This window comes from Rhododendron vialii, chromosome 4a (assembly GCF_030253575.1).
Source record: "Rhododendron vialii isolate Sample 1 chromosome 4a, ASM3025357v1".
Lineage (NCBI taxonomy): Eukaryota > Viridiplantae > Streptophyta > Magnoliopsida > Ericales > Ericaceae > Rhododendron > Rhododendron vialii.
The window spans coordinates 11,396,263-11,418,063 of record NC_080560.1 but is presented as its reverse complement, the minus strand read 5'-3'; the positions used below and the strand labels follow the sequence as shown (position 1 = coordinate 11,418,063).

Sequence of the window (21,801 nt, the reverse complement as noted above, 5' to 3'; positions counted from 1 at the left end):
CAATCGTAGTGTCAGTCTGAGTCAGAAGGGCATGGATTTCATTCAGCAGCACACTCTGGGGATGATTGCCTGGGTTTCCTTCCATGGTGAGGTTCACCGCTACGAGAGAGCCGGATTCAATCTTCACATTTTCCAGCTTCCTTTCTAGTATGACTTCCAGCCCCTTGTATATACTCCATAGCTCTGCCTCCAAGCTTGAATGAAAGCTTCGCTTGCCATAGTATCCCATGATCCAATCTCCCATATGATTTCTGAATAATCCTCCAAACCCTCCTGTTCCATTCGATTCATACCAGCATCCATCCGTGTTCAGTTTGACATTTCCTGCAGATGGGTTAGACCAAGAATTAAGACAAGATCTTGTCGAGCCATTAGTGAGAGGGGACTTGAAAGCATCCACAATTTCTTGGGCATAAGCAATAATAGTCTTGGCACTGGTAAGCGGTGGGATGTCAATGTTATCAAAGCTTTTTTTGTTTCGATCTTTCCAAAGCTGCCATAACGAGGTAATAAACAAGAAGTGCCAAGGAATATTGTTACCATGCCCTGCAAGTCTTTGGCTTCTCATATTAAGAGAGATCCAATCTTGTATTGGTATATCCGTGTCCCCTCTCAATAGATGGCCAAAAGGGATGTGTCTCCAAAGCTCCTTAGCTTTGTTACATTCCCTAAACAAATGAATGATGCTCTCAGAAAAAATACTGCATCTCGGACATAAGTCCGAAGTTGCAATACTTCTTTTGGCCCGGAGAAGATTGGTTGGAAGGCTATTGTGAAAGATAATCCATAAAAACGTTTTGAATTTTTCTGGTATTTTAAGTTTCCAAAACCATTTCCAACCTTTCAAGTCCAGAGCATCCTTGTTAATAATATCATAAGCAGCAGCAACAGTAAAATTGCCATTTCCAGATCCTACCCAAGTAGTATGATCAGCAGTTTGGGTGTAGACAGGAATGTTTATAGCATTTATACAATCAAGTGTATCGACATCTACATATGGAGCTATTTCATCCAGAACCCAAGTACCATTCACTATTAACGTTTCTACCTTTTGATTGGAGTTAACATGCACGCCAGGGTGTGCTAGTGCCAAGGGTTTGTCCCCACACCACCAGTCGTGCCATATGTTCACAGATTTACCATCACCAATTACCCACTTCATCCCTTGTTTAAGTACCTTTTTTGTGTCCACAATGCTCTTCCAAATATATGAGGCAGGCCGATTTCTTGGCCAAGATGATATGGAATGGTTAGACAAATATTTGTCTCTAAGAATGGCAGCCCACAATCCTCCTTCTTCTTGACTGGAAATTTTCCAGCCAAGCTTAGTAAGGATAGCCATATTGTGATTTCTGGCTTTTTTAATCCCCAATCCACCACATTCTTTACTTTTACACACCTTATCCTATTTGACAAGATGAATTTTCCTTTTGTCAGGAGAATCGCCCCATAGGAAATTTCTGTTCAACCTATCAAGTCTTTCACACATAGAAGCAGGCAAGTGCATAGTTTGCATAGAGTAAGTAGGGATGGTTGATGAAACAGATTGCACAAGAGTGAGTCTACCTGATAGCATAAGAGTATTTGAAACCCATCCAGCAAAAAGTTTCCACTAAGCAAAAAGTTTTTTTTTTTTTTTGGAGGTTTTGTTCTTATTTAAAAAGAATTCGCGTTCGTTAGTTTTGCGCTAAATTTTTATGCATTATTGATTCGTCTCGACGAAAGAAATTGAAAAAGTAAAAACAAAATTTTTAAATAATCACTTTTTAGCGGGAAAAAAAAGATCAACTTCTTTTTCTGCTGAAAAGTTGTTATTTTTCAAAATATTTAGGTAAAAATAAAATAAAATTACTTTTCCTATTCCTCTTAACGAGACGAATCAATAATTCACAAAAAATTGGCGCAAAACTAACGAACGCGAATTCTTTTTAATAAGGATAAAACCTTCAAAAAGTGTGAATTCTTTTTGAATAAGTATAAAACCTTCAAAAAAATACGAAGAGTTGAGCGAAATAGGCTCTTGGCTTCTCAACAATTCTAAGCATATCAAAAAAGATGAAATATTATTGGAATGGTTAGCTTTTAAATACGGTACCAGATCAATTTGCTGTTTCCGGTTGTAATAATTTAAGACAATGATGTGACAACGTAAGAGGTACCACTGGCTCAAAGGAAAGATTTTCGATGACGAAGGATCAAAGGAAAGATTCCCGATGCAGATGAGTTTTTCGGGCATTTGATTGTTTAAAGTTTGTAATCCAATGGCTCCAATCATCATGCAATGCTGTAGTTTTCACGACCCAAAATTGTCCCGGAAGTTGTGACTAGTCAAGCAAGTGTTAAGCTGTTGAAGGCCTGTTAATTAAAAACAATGTTTAGGGACGTTATTTCGAACAATAAAACTCAAATAATGCGAAAATGTAAAGTAATTAACATAATCTTAGAGATCATAAGTGTACAGGTATTATAATTACAAACCATTAAACAACATAAGAGTTTCCACATAGCACGAATGAGCATTGCGTAGTTGATGGCATCAAGGACAGATCCAGGAATATAACCTAATGGGGGCACCTGTTAATCATAATGGCGAAAGTTTATTTTTTTTAGGCAGCCACAATAAAATCGTGCAAAATTAAGGCATGCATTACTAACTACAAAAGTTTATAACGCTTACTTTAAGTTAAATTAGGTAAAAATGAGCACAAAATCTCAAACAAAAATTTTAAAATATATTTTAAATGAACAAGACAAGTTTTAGAATGATCGAACTAATTTTGTTAATAACTTTATTTTAAAATATTTCTCTCAGACGGTTAAAAATAAAGAAAATTAAGAAAGAATAGCTTCAAATAGACAAATAGCTCATAAATCAACAAATATAAATGAACGATATGATAAAATTCAGACATAAAATTAATTTTATGTGTAGTTTGAGATATATCCAAGTGTGTATGTTTATATATTAACATTTGTTTTTAATTTTGAGCGGAGGCACGTGCCCCTGTGTGAGCCCGCTTGAATCGGTCCTTGGATGGCGCTATACCCTCTATTTCCTAAAAAAAAAAATGGAAATATTTGCATAAGCAGAAGCTCATGTGAGATGCGTAATAACGAGGTTATAGGTTTAATAGGCGGTGGAGACGTTCTTACATCGTATAATGCCTCACTTTTAATTGGAGCAAGATAGAAGCAAATCATTAGAAAGCAACATCAACATCAGATACTTTCATGTTATTCGTAATAGTTCAATTAGAAGGACTTTTCATGATTTCATAGATAGAATCAAAATAGTATTATTGTTTGATGGCCTTGCAAGAACATGAAGGGGAGCAACCGCTAGGTCAGAGAGCGACCTTACAATATCGATACCAATTTTTTGACAGGCCACAATATCGATACCAATTAGGGTGTCTAGCCTGTGAATGTAAGCCAGTATTCTAAGTAATCTACAAATCTAGAAATTTTATTTTATTATTTCAAAATTAGTATTTTACTAGGAATTTTTTATTTGTCAAGATTTTCTAGAAGTGTGTGTGTGTGTATGTGTGTGCGTGTGTGCGTGTATATATAGTTTCCTAGTTCGTTTATTTTTTTATCTAGTTTTCTTATTTTGCAGGTTGCTTGGTCAATAAGAATTAAGGTTCATTTTATTTACAATATATGTTTTATTTCCTTTTTAATAATGCTACTACTACAATTCAGATGTAAGCCTTAGGGCAAGCAAGGTACCTAGAAGAGAACCCACCCCTCAGATGACAAAGAAGCAAACAAAACAATCCTAAACATTGGCCCTTGATGACCTTGCTTTCAAAGTTCACGAAATTTTACTTGCACGATGAAATCACTACTTCTAATTCTAATATTTCCTTTTCTGCATTGGTTCCAAAATAGCTTTCAAGTATTTGAGTACAAGAGAGGAGAATCTTTCCAATACAAAGTAGTGAATGACGTAGGACTTCAGAACTCCCTACGTCATCCACTCACAAAAAAGGTAAATGGATTTTTTTTTTTTTTTGCATCAGAAATACTTATTCTTGGAGCCGCTGTAAATAGATTATTAACAAAGTCGCATGATCTCATCCGTCCGTCTCAGCAATCAATGATCCGGATTTTAAAGAAGTTTTCCGGGGAAGAGTTTAGAGTTAAACTTTCCTGAAAAACTAGACCGTCCAAAAACTTTTGGAGGTGAGCGATTCACCTCCGTAAAACTTATTTACGGAACCCTCCGTAAATAAGTTTTTCTCTTTTTGCATACGCATAAGGGATGTTTGAGGGGTAAATAGTAGCTATAGAAAAATAGTTTTGAGTTAAATAGGAGATATTATGTGGGTGTTTGCGAAAAAATTATTTTGACAGATTTTTAGCTAGCTTCTAAAAATTTGATTAGCTAAAATTTTTGTCAAAAATTCTACAAAACTAATTTTTAGAATTTACAGTTTCTGAGAAACTAAAAAAAGAAAGAAAATTTCAAAATTCCAAAACTGGGTTTGGGACTTTGGGTAGCTTTTGGGATTCTACAACAGTAATAAATTCTTAAGAAATGGAATAAACTCTCATAATCTTGAAGCTGCAACGAACATGTTTCTCAACTTCCACTAAAATCCAGAATAAAAAATGGCAACAAAATCGGAAGCTACAGTCGAAAATATGTATCCACGTTTATCGCAAACACGTACTTGGTGATTACTGACTAGTATTGTACGTATACTGATATGTGGTGCTTCAAAACTTGAATTTAAGTAGGAAAAAATAAAAAATCAATTTGTTGGATTCTTCTTTTCCGGTTAGCCAAACAGAGCGATTTTTTTTTTTTTTTTGTAAACGCCTAATAAATTATTTATCATCTTGTTTTGTTAATCGTAGACAACTCAAACAATTTGGTAATTAAACTAATTGAAATTTTAGGAAGAAGAGTGGTACAATAGCTTGGGAGCTAGAGTATGTCCGTATTAGGTGTATCTTCCCTTGGAGGGCGAAGATCTCTTCTCCCCATATGTAGCAGAGGTTAGAGTTCCAATTTTTTTTTTTTTTTCCCAATAAAAAAAATGAAGTGATGTTTTATAATTTCTTTTTTGGTCAAACAAGGTAAGATTCACTTCCATGAAGAAAAAGAAAAAAGAAAAGAAGAGAGAAGTACATTAAAGAAGACAATTGTCATTCCACAATTGATCCAATAATCAGTCAGGAAGTCTAGCATCTCAAGTACGAAGGCTAAAACCTCGCAAATGCAAAACTATCAAAGTGTGCAACTACATTCGCCAAACTACAAATGAATAGATAATCAAGTTCCAAACCGATTAACTTCGCAGCGTATGTTGAATATAGCTAATCTAAGGTTAAGGTTCTGACAATCCCGTCCTCAATTGAAAAGCTAGTCACATTCTGTTTGAAATTCGAAGAGTTGTCCCCACAGATAGCTGAGTGGAATAAGATTTTACCAATTTAATTAGGAGTCTTGTGGGGTGGTAAACAGTCCCATTTAGTCCCATTTTATTTTTCTTGTCATTCTCGTCGTTAGCCTCGTATGACCGATTGATAAAATGTCGTGTTTGAACTAGTTGTCTTCGATCATGTGGAGAAGACGACGGTGAAGTGAAGGAGAATGAGTCAGAGTGGGGTTCGTTGGTGGTGTTCAAGGGATGTTTTGGATGCGATTTAAGGGCTGATCGATTAGGACTCGATTCAGGGATTGTTTACAGATTGATGTGGGATTCCTTGGGGGCGCCTGATTTTGGGGCAATAATTCAGATGTGCGTTTTAGGTGCTGTTCGGGCCGAGCCGGAGTTGTCTCGGGGCTGCTCTGGGGCTCTTCTATCGGTTGTTTTTGAGGCAGCGGCAAGGCAGCATTGGGTGTTTAGTTGAGGCAGCTGCAACAGTGGTTAAGGGTGACATTGGAAGCCTTTGGATGGTGTTTGAAAAATTCTTTTAGGAAAAAGCTTTGCATTTTCCTTTGCCAAGTTGAAAACTTTACATGTAGTTCCAAGTAACCGGCCAACTAATTAGAAACCAACCAATATGCAACAACAGTTCCAATCAGTTGAGTACTCCGACCCTCAAGGTATGGGGTTCGATTCCCCATAGGATGAGTACCCTGAAGAAAGTGGGAGGCCGTAACTGGTGTGGCCGCGCGCGCTAGCTCCCCCAGAGGTTTGGATTATGCAATCGGATCCGTTTAGTAACCTGGCTGTAGAACTATTCCTCTGTGACCAAAAAAAAAAAAGTACCTAATAAAAATGTCTACTCTTTGCCTGAGTGTACGCAAAATATTATTATACAATAACCAATTGGTAGCTTTCAAGATATTACTATTATTGACCTCTAATTTAGTTGTCCACTCTCTTGCTTGAAAAAGTTTAATTAGTATGGGAAGTAGTCTTTGGATTGAGTCCCTTCTGTTTTGGTTACTTGATCGGCTGTCCAAGGATAAATCATCATCTTGATGTACTATTTTGATGAGTTAATAATATCACCAATTATCATTGTGGCAAAAATAAAAATTATATATATATATATATATATATATATATATATATATATATATATATATATTGACCTCATATAAGTCTTTTCACAAACCATCATCATGCAATCCTGTTGTACGAATGCATTCTTTTTTATATGCATATTCCTTTTGTAACTCGACATGTTGGAGTTGGCTTACGTACATATTGATTAACTAGCAATTGTTCGTGCGTAAAGATGCGACAAAACACATTTTGATCGCAACTTATAAATTGGATTACCCTTTTTTTTTTTACCATTGACCACTTCACGAACGACCCAAATTCTCTCGAAGAAGGCGTTTTACCTATATCAGTACACGTATTTAAAAATCATACAATAGCTTACAACCACCAATCACAACAAAAAAACAATCTAAATTCGATAAGTACATTTAATGTGGTACTCTGACCTAAACAACATGTAACCGAAAGCGACATAAATATATAACTAAATAGAATTTCTAATCAAATTTTCATACCTGCGACCACCGATCAACCGGTACTCAGATCATACCAATGTATAATAGTGTTTGCCCAATTACTAAACAAGCAAAAGATGATGAACCAAAAAATGATTAAGACCATTTGCATAAGAAAATCCTCTTCATTATCCATCCAGAGAAATTTTTTTTTTTTACTTATTAATAATTGTACCGCCTCTCTAATAAAAAAAAAATAAAGGAGTTGCACCACGAAACATAACGCAAAATAAAAATAGATAATTTTTTTTTTACTTATTAATAATTGTACCGCCTCTCTAATCCACCTTCGATCACCTTTAATTTTACAATCAATCTAGTGTATCAAAATTAAAATTACCCCACCTTTTTTCTCTTGCAATTGACCAACTATGTATTTTATTTTTATTTTTATTTAGATGCAAAGTAAAATACCCTTTTGGTGACACCTTGCCTGCGTGTCATCTCCATTTAGCTATTACCTAACAAAATTTAAAGATCGCATACATTTGAATGGAATTTTTGTAAATCTCAAAAATCACTATATTTTGTACTCAATTCACCCCATCAATGTGCGTTAAAAGAGCAAGTTTACTAGTCATTAGGTAAAAAAACCTATAAACAGTGCACATTTTTTTATTTTCCCTACTCACATTTCTTTCAATACTATACCAACACTATCTATTTAACCTATTCTTTATTAAAATATATTTTCTTTCCTTTTTCAACGATGCACCAAAGTGCAAATTTTTCAAAAAAGAAGAAAGAGGAAGAGAGAGGGACTGAGAGAGGAGAGAGAAAATAATGTTATAAATTACATACCAAATGAAGAGTCCTTAGGTACTAGTAGCGTACAACTGTAGATGGAGGAACTCTACCTTGTTGTTTACAGAGGCTGCTGCAAGACACTTTTTCGCATTTTGATGAGCTAAAATAGCTAAAAAGCTTTTTTACCTTGACCGGTAAACTTGCTCTAAGCGTTGAGACCTCTTTCTTTTAGCACTTGATGATAAATAATCCAACTAATCAGATCTCTCAAAATATATAAAAAAAATGTATTGTTTCAATTTCTTAATTAGAAGTAAAATTCACTAGTATGCTCTCCAGCAATATATGGGGAAGACAAATATAAGAGGGGACAAAAGGAAAATTTGTCATCATAATCCATCTCCACAATTTCTAATCCAGCACTTGTCGTTGATATTTTTGCTGAAACATGAAAAAAGTTACTCCTACATAGTTGGGACTATATAAAATACTGCTCACGAAAAGGATTAACATTGAAAAAAAAAAAAAAAGAGTTACAAAAGGCTTAAAATTTCACTTTTTGTGCAGTTAGAAATTGGAAGATGAGAGGAGAGAACAAAAAAGAGAAAGTTAAAGAGATAGTAACAATAAAATTTTCAACAAAAATAATAAAAAAAACAGAGGTTTGAAAAATAAAAAGGTAAGAATTTAAAAGTAATGCCGTTCAAAAAAAAAAAAGAATTTAAAAGTAACCAACGTTGTTTAAATGAAATCAACTTGACAGGGGAAAAGCTTTTTTTTCCTGAAACGACAAAATATTATTAGGGAAACTTAGGCTCCGTTCCGGAAATCTTCTTAAAAAATAAGTACTTATTTTGTCACTTTTCATTCAAAAATAAGAAGGGTCATTCCACAAAATTCAAATAAAAAGTTCTTTTCACATTTTCAAACTCAAAAATAATGTAAATGAAAAAAAAAATCATTTTTTTTGCACCGTATTAAAGATCTCAATGAGATCTATCAAACAAGATCCATAGTGGTAGAAAAATTATTTGCGTAAACACATAATTCTTGAGTTTGAAGTTGCCTTATACAAAAAATAAGACTGTTGCTATGATAATGGGTGCCTGCGGAGGGAAATCGTACCGGCGGCCACGCCAGGCCGTATCCGGCCACCGGAGGGCCGATCCGAGCCGTCCAAAAATTCTAAAAAAAAAAACGAGGGGGCCCTCGCTGGAATCAACGGCATCCAAGTTGTGTAGGGTGCTTGATCCGAGCACCTCTTTTCCGTTTTTTTTTTTAAAAATTTTTGGACGGCTCGGATCGGCCGTCCGGTGGCCGGAGACGGCCTGGCGCGGCTGCCGGTACGATTTCCCTCCCCGGCCGGTCGGTACCTATATAAATTCTTTCAAAATAAGTAGCAGCCTTCTTATTTTCAGGAACAAGCCTTCTTATTACACAAAAAATAAGTTCTTATTTTGTTTCTGGAACGGGCTCTTAATGGACACATTAAGTGGGGGAGAGGGAAAGAAAGAGGGAAAATGACGGCCCATGATGTATTTTGATAATTAATATCTGCCTAGGACAAACTAAGAACATTTGTTAATGCTGAAAATGTCTTTGACGGATATTAATTATCAAAACATGTCATTAGCCGTCATTTTTTCAAAGAAAAATCAATCAAAAGTTTATATAAAACCAAAGAAACTAAGCCCAAACACCCAAGAATGCCAAAGGCCAAACTCTAAAAACATGCCAAGCCAGAGTACAACAAATGGGTCAAGCCCAATCTCAAAAAAGCCCTAAAACCTAACCCTAACCCTAACCCCAAGAGGGGAAAAGGAAAACATTAGTAAAAGGTAATCAACTAAAAAGCAAATTGTTTATTTTACTATAGTAGTAGGTGTACGCATTAATGTAGATTTACACTCAAGCGAACAAACCACAAACTTGATATTAGGAGGGATCACTAACTCAAAGCAAGAAGAAAACTTGCATAATATTTTTAGATTCCTCAAAAATTGCTGGCAGATTTCATTTACAAAGATGTATAGAGATTACAATAGATGACTCTACGTTTACCCTCTCGACTAAGAGCTTATTTGTTTGAGGGCTTTAAACCTCTGCGCACGGTCTCCAATACATTTTCCCTATCTCTATCTCTCCACTCAAATCTCCTTCAAATCCCAAAACGAATTGAATAAGCCTATATTGCTTTAAGACTTTTCAAAGAAAACCATACTTCCAAGACAGTCAACACAAATTAACAAGACGTAGAAGTCAAGAGGCCTTCAAAGACACAAGAAAATTAATTTAAATAGACTTTTCATTTCCCTAGCATGTTCCTGCATCACTATATTTTTGTGGCTTCGTCATGGGGAAATGAGAAGAAAATAAAATTATACGCGGAAAAAATTGTAGGCCAAATTTTGGCATATCTTTGCTTCAAAACTTAAGAATTGGATTCCTTTCTTCAAATTCAATGTTTCTGATCTTTTCAGTTTACAGTCTTCAAATCTATGAAAGGGCATCATCTCTTTAAGTGAGCCAAGAATAACGGTTCATGTCAGCAAAGAAGAATCAGGGGAATACCGAAACAACAAAAAGATGCCAATCGTGAGTGTGACATCTTCTTTGACAACAAGAACGAAAAATTATTTTCATAAATCCATTATTTTTAAGCTTGAAAATAAGTCTTTATTTTTTTTTGCAAGTACTTATTTTGGAATGTGGATTGGGGGCTTAATAAAAAATTAGTTATTTTACATTCTCATTTTTCAATTTTTTTGATAAATAAATAAAAATCACGTCACTGTGGAAGTTGCCTAAAGAAAAAAAAATATGATTGATATATTTTAACTGCATTAGGCTATGATCATTTTAATGTAAAACTATAATGCATTGAAAAACAAAAAGTTTATGATATAATAAGTATACATCCCAATAAATATATATATATGTCTATTATTCCGCCTCCGGGGTCAAGATCCTAGCTCCGCCACTGCCGGAGAATTGACAATCTGGACAGGGATACCGAGTCCTGTGACTGGAGTAATAGTGACTACTGGAACAGAATGCAACCTAGTCTTTTCCTTATGTCAAGGCCCCATTCAAGATCGAGTTTGATCTATTTGCTGAGTTTGATTTACGAATTTTTCTGCTGGCTCTTACTAATTTCTTAATACCAAATATTGGTCTATTTGCTGAGTTTCAGTGCCACACCTTATTCTCCAATGCATGTTCTAGTCCTGATGACATCAACCGGCAATCGAATGTGCAAGATGAGCAAAAGAAGGCCTCAAGGCAGCTGAGGAAAGGAATTTACATCCCCACGCGGAGGAGAAGATGGAGATCACTGAACCTTTATTATAGAGACAATGCCGCGGTTATTACAGGTGTGCCATTTGCTTGGAAAATTTTGAGCCTGGACAGGAGGCGATGGTTACCCCATGCAATCACGTTTTTCATGGAGAATGCGTCGTGCCCTGGATGAAGAGCAACGTCGATTCCCAGTTTGCCGGTATGCGATTTCTGGGTGAAGGACAGGGATTGCAGATGCAATGACCCTTAACAATGACACTACATATGTACCCATAGCTTTATTGAACATGTAACACTGACAGCCTGAAGAAGCATTTGTATAGACTCCCCTAGAGTTCTATCACCACTGGTGTTACTGTCTAAATTTTCAGTTCAAGTTCAATATGGATTTTTTTTTTTTTTTTTTTTTTTGGTATCCATGGTTTTCACTCTGTATTTGTAACTTGTGTGATCTTATATTTTGTGGCAAACCCTGAGGAAAAAATCCCACTAGTCAAATGAAACGAAAGGGCTCCTAGGGGAAATAATAAAGTTCAATTGCTTCACTTCTAACGTACTTTAACCGGACATTGCAATGACATATATACACTCAATTTTCTGGTCGTGTATGGTGGGTTGATTTAATTGATGAGACCTTTTCATTTTGCCAAAAGCCAACAAGCAGCCAGCAAGAGGACTGGGGCCTTCTCGAAGGAGAAGAAAAACTGTAAAGTGAAGAAAAGTATACCATGTGTAACACGGCCCTTATTCCTGTACTCGGTCTAATTCTCAAGCCCTATCTAGTGAATTCGCGTAATCATTGTGTGAGGAGAAATGGAGTCCACCACTACCTTATTTCGATGATTTGAGCCCGTTCATTTAATAAGTCTTACTGCATAGATTACTCATGCAAGAGATCAGTTCAATCGGACATCTATATCAACGCAAAAAGCCAAAATTTTAGGAAAGTAGTTCTGCAAACAAAAGTGTAGCATATGAAAAATTAATAGTCTCGATTGAAAACAAACAACAAAAATTTTCCTAATAAGTTCTCAATATCGTTCCAATTTTATCCTAATAAGTTTGGAGTATATCTTCAAACTTCAAAGCTTTTTTTGGACAGAGAGAGTCTACTAACAAAAAACACAACCATGTATACTATATGACGATGTGGCATTGCACGGCTAAAGTGTGTTGACTTGTCTACTCTTACCCACCTTGCATGACTAGTTTTTCCCCTTTACATTGGGAAACTCTCTCTTTCTCGTAGCTCTTTGATCTTTGATCGAAAACATTGAAGCGCAAAAGAAAACACATAAGCAAAATGAAAAACGAGGAAACGGCAATCACGGCCTGCTTCATCCTGTTTTTCGTTCCCCACTACTTCTTGTCTGTTTGCTTTGGCGAAAATCTGAGTCCAAGGCATCTGGCTTCAACGTTGTTTCCAGTGCAGGGTTCATGGTACTCCGGCAATCCAATTCAGGGTTCGACATGGTACACCGACAATGCAGTTGATTATTATGGTGTAATCTTGTCCTCCCGTAACATACATTGTAGATTCACCTGCACTGAAAGCTGCAACAACACTAACTTCTTCTCAGTCTTTCTTTTTGCTGTTGGAGAGTATGGCATGGTTTGGTCAGCAAACAGAGACCATCCTTCGAAGGAGAATGCCACAATAGCAATGACAAAATATGGAGATCTAATGCTACGAGATTCAGACGGCACAAAGGTGTGGTCGACTGATACATCAGGTAAGTCTGTGATGGGCATGAATATCTTTTTTCTTTGGTACATCGGAAATTCTATGGGGATGAATATCACTGAAGTAGGAAACTTGGTCCTTTTTGACAACACGGGAGGAATAGTTTGGCAGTCATTCGATGACCCTACCGATACATTAGTTGAGGGGCAGCGGCTACACGAGGGTTAAAGACTAATTGCAAATTCCGGAAAAACAAACTGGAGCCATGACCTGTACTATGCCATCTTAACATGCGCCACTGGTTTTGCTTCATACACCACCACAAGTCAGGGTCAAACACAAATGTATTATCAGTTGATGCCAGATCAAAGCTTCAGATCAAGTGACATGTCATCAAACTATGCAGAACTCCAACAAGATGGATTCCTTGTGAACTTGGGGGCATCGCAAGCTATGTTCGATAGATTTGCAACCTTTTTAGTAGGAGATACTTCCAGAAACTTGAAGCTTGAGAGTGATAGACATTTGAAGATATACAACGATGGTGTTCCAGCAAGTCCTTTTGTCAATATGGTCACCTACGATCTAGGAGAAAGTCAACATCCTCGTTGGTGCGGAAAGTATGGAGTATGCAGACAAGGAGAATGCAGCTGTCCCATAGGCATAGATGGAGTTCCGTGCTTCAACCCTACTGAATTTCAATTACCTGCTCGTGGTCCCTCTTCCCTGGACCAGCACCATCTTATTGAAGTAAGAAGCATCACCTGCTTCAAGGTCATTGACCCGGGTGCAGCATCTCCAGATATTGAAGTTAATTTGGCAATCAGGGCTCGTTCCAAAGGCTTATGAAGAAGGCTCTCATCAGCTGACAGACAAATGCTCAGCCACTCTTCTGAACGAGACTTGGGACACATGAACCGGCTTTTGCGCTTCATAGAGCAATGTAAACAGGCCTGCCTTCAAAATTGTTCGTGCGAAGCAGCCATTTTCAGGTACAACAACAATGTTTCAGATGGTTATTGCAATATTCCAGCTGAGGTTTTGTCCTTTAGAGAAGGACCTATTCCAAATTACAATTTAATTAAGGTACAGAGAAACCAAAGAAAATTAGTAGCAATAATAGCTGGAAGTAGTTTCGGGGCCTTTGTATTTCTCTGTGCAGTGATCGTTTCACTACTGGTGATGATGCGGAGGAATAACCGAGATACTGGAGAAGACGATATGAACCTAATTCCTGGAATGCCCACAAGGTTTTCATATGAACACCTATGGATTGCAACAGATGATTTCAGGGTAAAATTGGGCAGTGGTGGATTCGGGACTGTGTTCAAGGGAAAGCTTGGAGATGGCACTGAGGTTGCAGTGAAGCGTTTGGATAAAAGGAGCCAAGGGATGAAGGAGTTCCTTGCAGAAGTATCAATCGGAAGCTTGCACCATTTCAATCGGGTGAGGTTGATTGGATATTGTGCAGAGAAAGCAGGCAGGCTTCTGGTATATGAGTACATGAGCAATGGGTCTTTGGATAACTGGATATACCATGGCAGCGAAAAACCAGGTCTTGGTTGGCAAACCCGGAAGAAGATAATACTTGACATGGCCAAAGGGTTGGCTTATCTACATGAAGATTGCCGGCAGAGAATAGTACACCTTGATATAAAACCACAAAACATTCTCCTGAACGAGAAATTCAATGCCAAAGTCTCCGATTTTGGGTTATCCAAGCTCATGGAGAGAGATGAAAGCCAAGTCCTGACCACAATGAGAGGAACTCCAGGGTATATTGCGCCAGAGTGGCAGCAGTTAAGAATCACAGTAAAAGTAGACATACAGTTTTGGAATTGTTCTTCTTGAAATAGTCAGTGGTCGGAAAAATTTTGATAGAACTCAGTCAGGCTCTAGCTCCCATCTGCTTAGAGTACTGCAGGAGAAGGCCAAGGAATACAGATTGATTGACATTGTCGAAAACATGGATGAAGACATGCAACATCATAGAGAAGAAATGGTAAGACTGATAAAGATTGGAGCTTGGTGTCTGCAAGATGATCATAGAGCGGCCTTCCATGTCAACATTAATAAAGGCTTTGGAAGGAGTAACAGAGGTGGAACCAAATATCACCTATAGATTCACACATGCTCTGACATCTTCTTCAGTAGTCATTGACAATGTCTCTGCAGCACCACAAGCATCAGTTCTTTCGAATCCCAGATGAAAGCATCAATTGAGTTATGGGTTAGTTACAAGTATGTAGTTCCATCATCTAGTATTGAATATGTGAAAGGTAAATAAATATGAATTAAATAACTCACTTAGGGTAATGGTTTTCTAGTTCAACATACTAGCAATAGAGGTTGTTGTATTTCGGTGTGAAATCTATTTAAATCTTTTCAGTTATGGTAATGGTTTTCATTTATTGCATCAATGTTTGCAACCTATAAAGCCAAGAAGAGACCTATGCTAGATTATTTCCAAAAGAATAAAGAAGTTTGTTTTTACCCATGAAACTAAGCTAAAAGATACTGTAAAAACAGATGGTGTTGAAACAAAAAGCATATAGGTGCTTCACAGGCAAACTTGTAAACAATTATCTGATATATAGGACTATAAGGTGGGAAAAAATAGATAGAACTTACCACCAAGTGTGTAACGTGTTGGCTAACGACCGACTTGTGTCAACTCCTAATAGGGGAGGGGGGAATCCATCTATCATGGAAGCAAGAGAACAAGAGACCAAATGCTGCATGTTTCTGAGTAGAAAAGGCTAATTAAACCTCCAGAAGACAAGCCTGCTTTAATAGTCCAAAGAACAGAACCTTGAACTTGCTAAACAATGGCCCATGCCGCTCATCAATGACCATAATGCATACTCCGATTCTTTTGACACGAATGATTTCATAACTATGACATTTCGTGATAGGGAACATATCATGGGATAGTAGTAGTTTGACAATAACAGACTTTAAAACAACATTACTAAGGTGAACTATCAAAAGAACGCACAATGGACAAGTTGCTAAAACGAGAGAGCTAGAGCGGTTTAAATCATCATTTGTAATTGGAAGACTAATGTGCAGGAGTCCATCAGCAAGAAAATTGACAAATATTTCGGGTTTAACCAATATGAGTATGGGTATAGATGCAAGCATGGGGTTCGGAGATTGGGTACGGAAGGAGTACCTCCGACTCCATCCATACCCGACATTATATGAGTCCCCTGTCCGACACAAAGCGGGTAATTACCAGAAACAATCCTTTGGACATTGCTGTCCAAGAAGAAGAAAGAAAAGAACAATACATAAACAGACAAAAGCGCAATCCCACAAATTCTCCATTTTTAAATTACTGACGGAATGATAAATAAGACCCAACTTCCCATACCATTCATCAAAGGCCACCACTACTATAATTCCTTCTCGTTTCATGTGTCAAACTTGTTTTATGTTCTCTTGTTCAACTCGGTTGCTTGGTTCGAGCATTTTTTCAAACAACTTATATGCCTAAATGCTCCTATCTTCGGTCAAATTGCCGAAATAACCACCCAAGCCTTCTTGGCCTGAAACAAGCCTCAAGTAACTTCATAGAGAAGTGTCGAGCAATCACTTGTCTAGAAGCCAATAATGGGTCATTGGTATAAGAGGGTTCGAGGTCTTGGGAATGAAATTAGTTGGATTTAGGGATAAACCGGTGCTGTTCGGTTATTGGTAAAACCAAAACCAAACAAATATCTAAAATTCGGCGGTTTTCATTTATCTAAACCATAATCCGAACCGCCGATACCAGTTCAGTTCGGGTTTTCACGGTCGGCATTTTTAATAGAGAAAGACACTGAATATCTAACAAAAAAATAGTACACCATAGGATCACATACACTAAATATCCATTATCCAACACAAAATAATACACGTGGGTGTATACCAGTATATAGGTGGGGTGGGTATATACGTAATTATCTTCCGGTTTGGTTGTGATTACGGTTTGATTTGCGGTGCGGTCATCAAATGGAACCAGAACCGAAACGGCCAATTTTTCTAAATCAGAAACGTGGTTTAAAAACCGAAAACTCACATCATTCGGCTCGGTACAGTTTGAGTAAGTTGTAACTATTGGTTTGGACCTTAGCTCAATACAACACCGGCACAGCACAGGCACCTACTCTGGCGTGCCCATGGATCCAGACCCGGCTTGGAATATTCTAGCATGGCACGCTATGACCATTAACAAATAGGACAATCAAGGCACAACGTAATTAATAAATGAAACAGACTAACGGTTTGTTCCACTGACTAAATTACTTTATATTTTGAATTAAGGATGATGAATTATGAGAGAATAACCTAACTCGTAAAGCGAGAAATAAATAATTAAAAAATAAAAACTTTAGCAGAACAGAACCTAAAAACACAAGACGAGGTAGGTTTGGCACAGAAATAAGTAGACTGCACCGACACAGCCCGGCCTATTCGACACCAATAATTCCGATGCGAAACGGAAAATACAAAATTGAATTCCACCATACTCCCGTGTTCAATATTTGCCTTTAGGTGAAATACTCGAAGTCTCGAACCCTTTTTTTTTTTGTTTTTCCATCTTGAAGCAAACTTTGATCTCAGATTGCAGTGGCAGACTTGCACCCACATAAAAAATCAATGACTGAAATTGGCAGGGCGTGAATGGTGGGTTGGGTGTGGTTGATAAATCTTCTAAAGATAAGTCTATAGTCAATGAGTCAATGCCGGGTGGGGTCTTCACAAAGTTCAAAAGCAATTGTGGAGAAAAGTCAAAAGTATACCCTATAAAAACCTTTCCCTGTAGGTCAAGGTGATCATTCGGTGCACTTTTTTTTCCAATAACCGTATGTCCAGGTCAGCATGCGCACGCCTTGACTAATTCTGAAATCTTAAAGACAAATCATCTAGTGGTCCCAAGGTTTCGAATGTTTAGCCTCCGTGGGATTCGAATATTCATACCGATGTATATTCGAAAACTCGTGGAAAACAAACACTCATTGTGCATACCGATATTCTGAATTATCAATAAAGGAAGTATGGTAATGTGCACGGAAGTTGAATTGGATCTCTAAGCCTAACCTCTCTGATGTCATTTGGATTTGATTTGGGAGCATGGTTCAGCAGCAATACAGGTATAGAGGGGCCACTGTTTCAGTGATATTCTGAGATCAGTCACTTTGTGCATATTACCAAAGGTTAAGTCTGTCTCCAATCTTCTTCCGCTTATACCCCAATAATTAGGAACTGCATAGGTTCTGTTGTTATATGTTATTGTATTTGCTTTTCTTGGCCAAATTTCTCTGTTATCATTCAATGCACTCGGTCAGAACATATTATACCCGGAGAGTAAGAGACATCATTCAATGTACTTGGTCTAAACATATTATTTCCGGAGAGTAAAAGACATGTGACCATACTGAATTTGGATGAAAATTTTGGCAAACAAAAAAGCAATGGAAATTAACACACTTTCATATTGTAAAGAGAAATCGATACATATATTGTTTTTCTCCCTAATCCATCTGTTGCAGTACTGCAAATTATTTCCTCAACAACAATTGAGGGTATGCAAATCAGGAACTTCATTTTCAGAGCACTTCTTGTTTATAAAAAAGGAAAATACAAGAAGATACAAGACGGTGTCGCTAACGCGTTCGTATCGTTTTCCAGAGAGGTTACTATCATTCTCTAATCCCGGAAACTAACACGAAACAAAATATGACAAATTGTTTCCGGAAATTACATCCGGTATGGTTTCTTGAACAATTTTTTTAACACCACACCCAATTACACATCCAAATATACACTCATATTCACAATAGGGGTGGAAGTAGTGTGTGAACCCCACCTATATTGTGAGTATGGGTGTGTATTTGATTGTGTAGTTGAGTGTGGTTATAAAATGACTCTTTCTTGAAAAGGATTAAACACCCATTTTTCGCCAAATACTTCCGAGACGCGCGTATTATATCGAATTTCCCGCGTTTGGTAGGGGGATGGAAATTTCTAATCTTTGTTCTAATAAAAGATGCCTATTGTATGGTTCCCAATCTTTGCCAGACTAGTCTCCCATCTTGACTTCGACTTGTAGGTCTCTCTCTCTCTCTCTCTCTCTCTCTCTCTCTCTCCGTTCAGCTTGATAAAGCACCACCGTAAACAGATCCTCAATACATTTGTTTCACAGTAACCATGGACTCCTCCATTTTCCTGTTCATTCTACCTTACTTCTTTGCCTGCACTCTAGCCGCAACCAGCCCCACAATCCGCCTCAACTCAAGCGAACCGACGTCATGGCTAAACGACAACTCGATCGACATGAACGTAAACAGCACCGACGGATCAAAAGTAAGAGCAATTCTATCAAGAACAAGGAGCCTCGGCTTTGTCTCTGGATTCTACTGCACTGGCAACTGCACCTCTTACTACTTCGGCATTACCGTAGTTGGCGGAGGCAATCCCGCCATGGTTTGGTCAGCAAACCCGAACAACCCGGTGAGCGAGAACGCAAACCTGACACTGACTCGAGAGGGGGATTTAGTGCTCCGGAATCCGGATGGATCGACTGTGTGGTCGACCGGAACGGCAGGGATCTCTGTGGCGGGAATGAACTTAACCGAATTGGGAAACTTGGTTTTGTTTAATGAGACGGGAGCTGTTGTTTGGCAGTCTTTTGATCTCCCAACCGATACATTGTTGGCCGGACAACGGTTGTACGAGGATCAAAGGCTTGTGTCGGGCTTGAGTTTGTACTATGCCACTTTAACAACCTCTGGACTAGCTGCTTATACCCTGGTGGGAAATGGATCACAGATGTACTACCAATTGGAACCACAGCCGGATACCACGGATCAAAGTTCACAGCGAGGCCGATGTCGGCTTATCACAAAAACCGAAGTCAATACCTCGGATTACACAGAGCTCCGAACCGGAGGATTCCTCGTGAACATGGGGACATCCCAAGAACCGCTCGGATCAAACCGCTCAAAACTGCCGTTGGATTCGTTTGTTGAGTACGTACGACTCCATAACGATGGGAGATTGAAGTTATACAGGCACGAACCAGCAACCGGGCCAAATGAGATCGTCGATATCGTTACCAAAGACCTCGGAGTCTGTCAACATCCTCGCCAATGTGGGGATTTCGGCGTCTGCAATGAAGGGAAATGTGGTTGTCCGGAAGGAGTTGACGGGTTTCAATGGATTAATGAAAGATGCTCCAGGACTACCCAATTGTGCCAAGCTCCCTCTGATAAAGCAGACCTGGTCGAAATGAAAAATGTCAGTTACTTCAATTTCATTGATCCAACTGCAGCAGCTTCAAACATCACAGATAGAGAGAGCTGTAAAGAAGCTTGTCGCAATGATTGTACATGTGGAGCTGCATTCTACAGGTCTGATGATACTAACATTGATTCAAATGGGTTATGTTATATGCCATCAGAGGTCTTGTCCATAAGACAAGGAGAAATTCCAAACTCCAATTTCACATCAACAGCATATATTAAAGTGGAGATACCAGCTGGTGCACCAGATGGGGGTAGACCACTGGAACCGAGAAACCGAAAGCCAAACTCAAACCGAAACAGACTAATAGCAATAATAGCAGGCTCCGGTTCTGCTGTCCTAGGGATTTTCTGTCTTTTGATTCTGATATTCTGGAAGAAATTTAGCAAGACGATCACAGAGGATGTGGAGGAGTATATACGACAAGTTCCGGGAATGCCCGTTATGTTTACGCAGGAGGAACTTCGTGTGGCAACAAGGGATTTCAAGGAGAGGCTTGGTGGTGGTGGGTTTGGCTCGGTGTTCAAAGGAGTGTTACCGGATGGCACCGAGATCGCAGTGAAGCGGTTATACAAAATGGGCCACGCAGTTAGAGAATTCATAGCAGAAGTTGAAACAATTGGCAGCATCCACCATTTTAATCTGGTGAGATTGGTTGGGTTTTCTGCAGATAAATCTTGTCTTCTCGTATATGAGTACTTGAGTAATGGGTCTTTAGACCAATGGATCTTCCATAGGGGGCAAAACCCTTGTCTCGATTGGGAAACCCGTAAGAAGATTACTCTCCAGATAGCCAAAGGGTTGGCCTATTTGCATGAAGAATGCAGACAGAGAATCATTCACCTTGACATAAAGCCACAAAATATTCTCTTGGATGCAAATTTCAACGCCAAAATCTCGGATTTCGGGTTATCTAAGCTAGTAGACAGGGATGACAGCCAGGTCCTGATCACATTGAGAGGAACACCTGGGTATATTGCTCCAGAATGCGGCCATTCAAATATCACAATAAAAGTCGACATCTACAGTTTTGGGATTGTTCTCCTTGAAATAGTTACTGGGAGAAGAAATTTAGATGGACCCCGATCCGAATCGAGCAAACACCTACTCAGTTTGATGCAGAAGAAGGCAAGGGAAGATCAATTACTTGACATTGTGGAGAATTTGAACGAGGAGATGCCTGAAAATCGAGAAGAAATGTTGAGAATGATAAGAATTGCAGCTTGGTGTTTACAAAATGATCCCACAAAAAGGCCTCTCATGTCGACCGTGGTGAAGGTTTTGGAAGGAGTGATGGAAGTTGATCCAAGTATCAGCTACAACTTCACCCATGCAATGGGATCTGCTTCTGTTGCCAATGGCCATGTTTCTGACAACTTCACGCATGCAATGGGATCTGCTTTTTTTGCCAATGGCCATGCTTCTGCAACCCAACAAGCATCAGTTCTGTCTAATCCTAGATGAAAAGCAGCAATTCAGGTAAAAGACAAGTATAGTTCATGTACTTAGTGCTGAATAACTTGTAAACAGAATTCATGATTCGTTTTTGTGATTAGGTCTTTGTATTGTTGGTTTGTTGTTTGTTCGGAAGAAACGGCCGTTTTTGTTTCGCTAACTTTTTCCGACTACTGTTTCGGGAAGTTCTATTTGAATAAACAATTGTCATGGTACGCCAAAGAGTGTTTTTTCTGAATCTTGAAATTTATCTCCATGCAAAAATGAACATGATGTGAAAATACGAGTTCATTACGAAAAACAAAAGGAAAAACCAAGGAAATTGACAGAAACGGAAACA

At 38.2% G+C, this 21,801-nt stretch overlaps 2 protein-coding genes, 1 non-coding gene and 1 pseudogene across 3 annotated transcripts; all 4 read left to right on the top strand.

The window, feature by feature from the left end:
* Positions 1–12,259: 12,259 nt before the first annotated feature.
* Positions 12,260–12,944, top strand: LOC131323666 (G-type lectin S-receptor-like serine/threonine-protein kinase SD2-5). Its single transcript, XM_058355513.1, has one exon. It carries the CDS (start codon positions 12,336–12,338, stop codon positions 12,942–12,944), a length of 609 nt encoding a protein of 202 aa, XP_058211496.1. The 5' UTR covers positions 12,260–12,335.
* A 640-nt stretch (positions 12,945–13,584) lies between these two features.
* LOC131321767 (G-type lectin S-receptor-like serine/threonine-protein kinase SD2-5) lies at positions 13,585–15,330 on the top strand (annotated as a pseudogene).
* Positions 15,331–17,745: 2,415 nt separating this feature from the next.
* Positions 17,746–17,853, top strand: LOC131324971 (small nucleolar RNA snoR100). Its single transcript, XR_009199548.1, has one exon. It is a non-coding gene; the product is annotated as a small nucleolar RNA snoR100 (small nucleolar RNA).
* An 801-nt stretch (positions 17,854–18,654) lies between these two features.
* Positions 18,655–21,699, top strand: LOC131321761 (G-type lectin S-receptor-like serine/threonine-protein kinase SD2-5). The gene has a single exon (XM_058352695.1). It carries the CDS (start codon positions 18,912–18,914, stop codon positions 21,468–21,470), a length of 2,559 nt encoding a protein of 852 aa, XP_058208678.1. The 5' UTR covers positions 18,655–18,911; the 3' UTR covers positions 21,471–21,699.
* Positions 21,700–21,801: the final 102 nt, after the last annotated feature.

Excerpts from the sequence above, each read along its gene's own strand:
- LOC131323666 (XM_058355513.1), top strand. The coding sequence starts at position 12,336 with ATGAAAAACGAGGAAACGGCAATCACGGCCTGCTTCATCCTGTTTTTC.
- LOC131321761 (XM_058352695.1), top strand. The coding sequence starts at position 18,912 with ATGGACTCCTCCATTTTCCTGTTCATTCTACCTTACTTCTTTGCCTGC.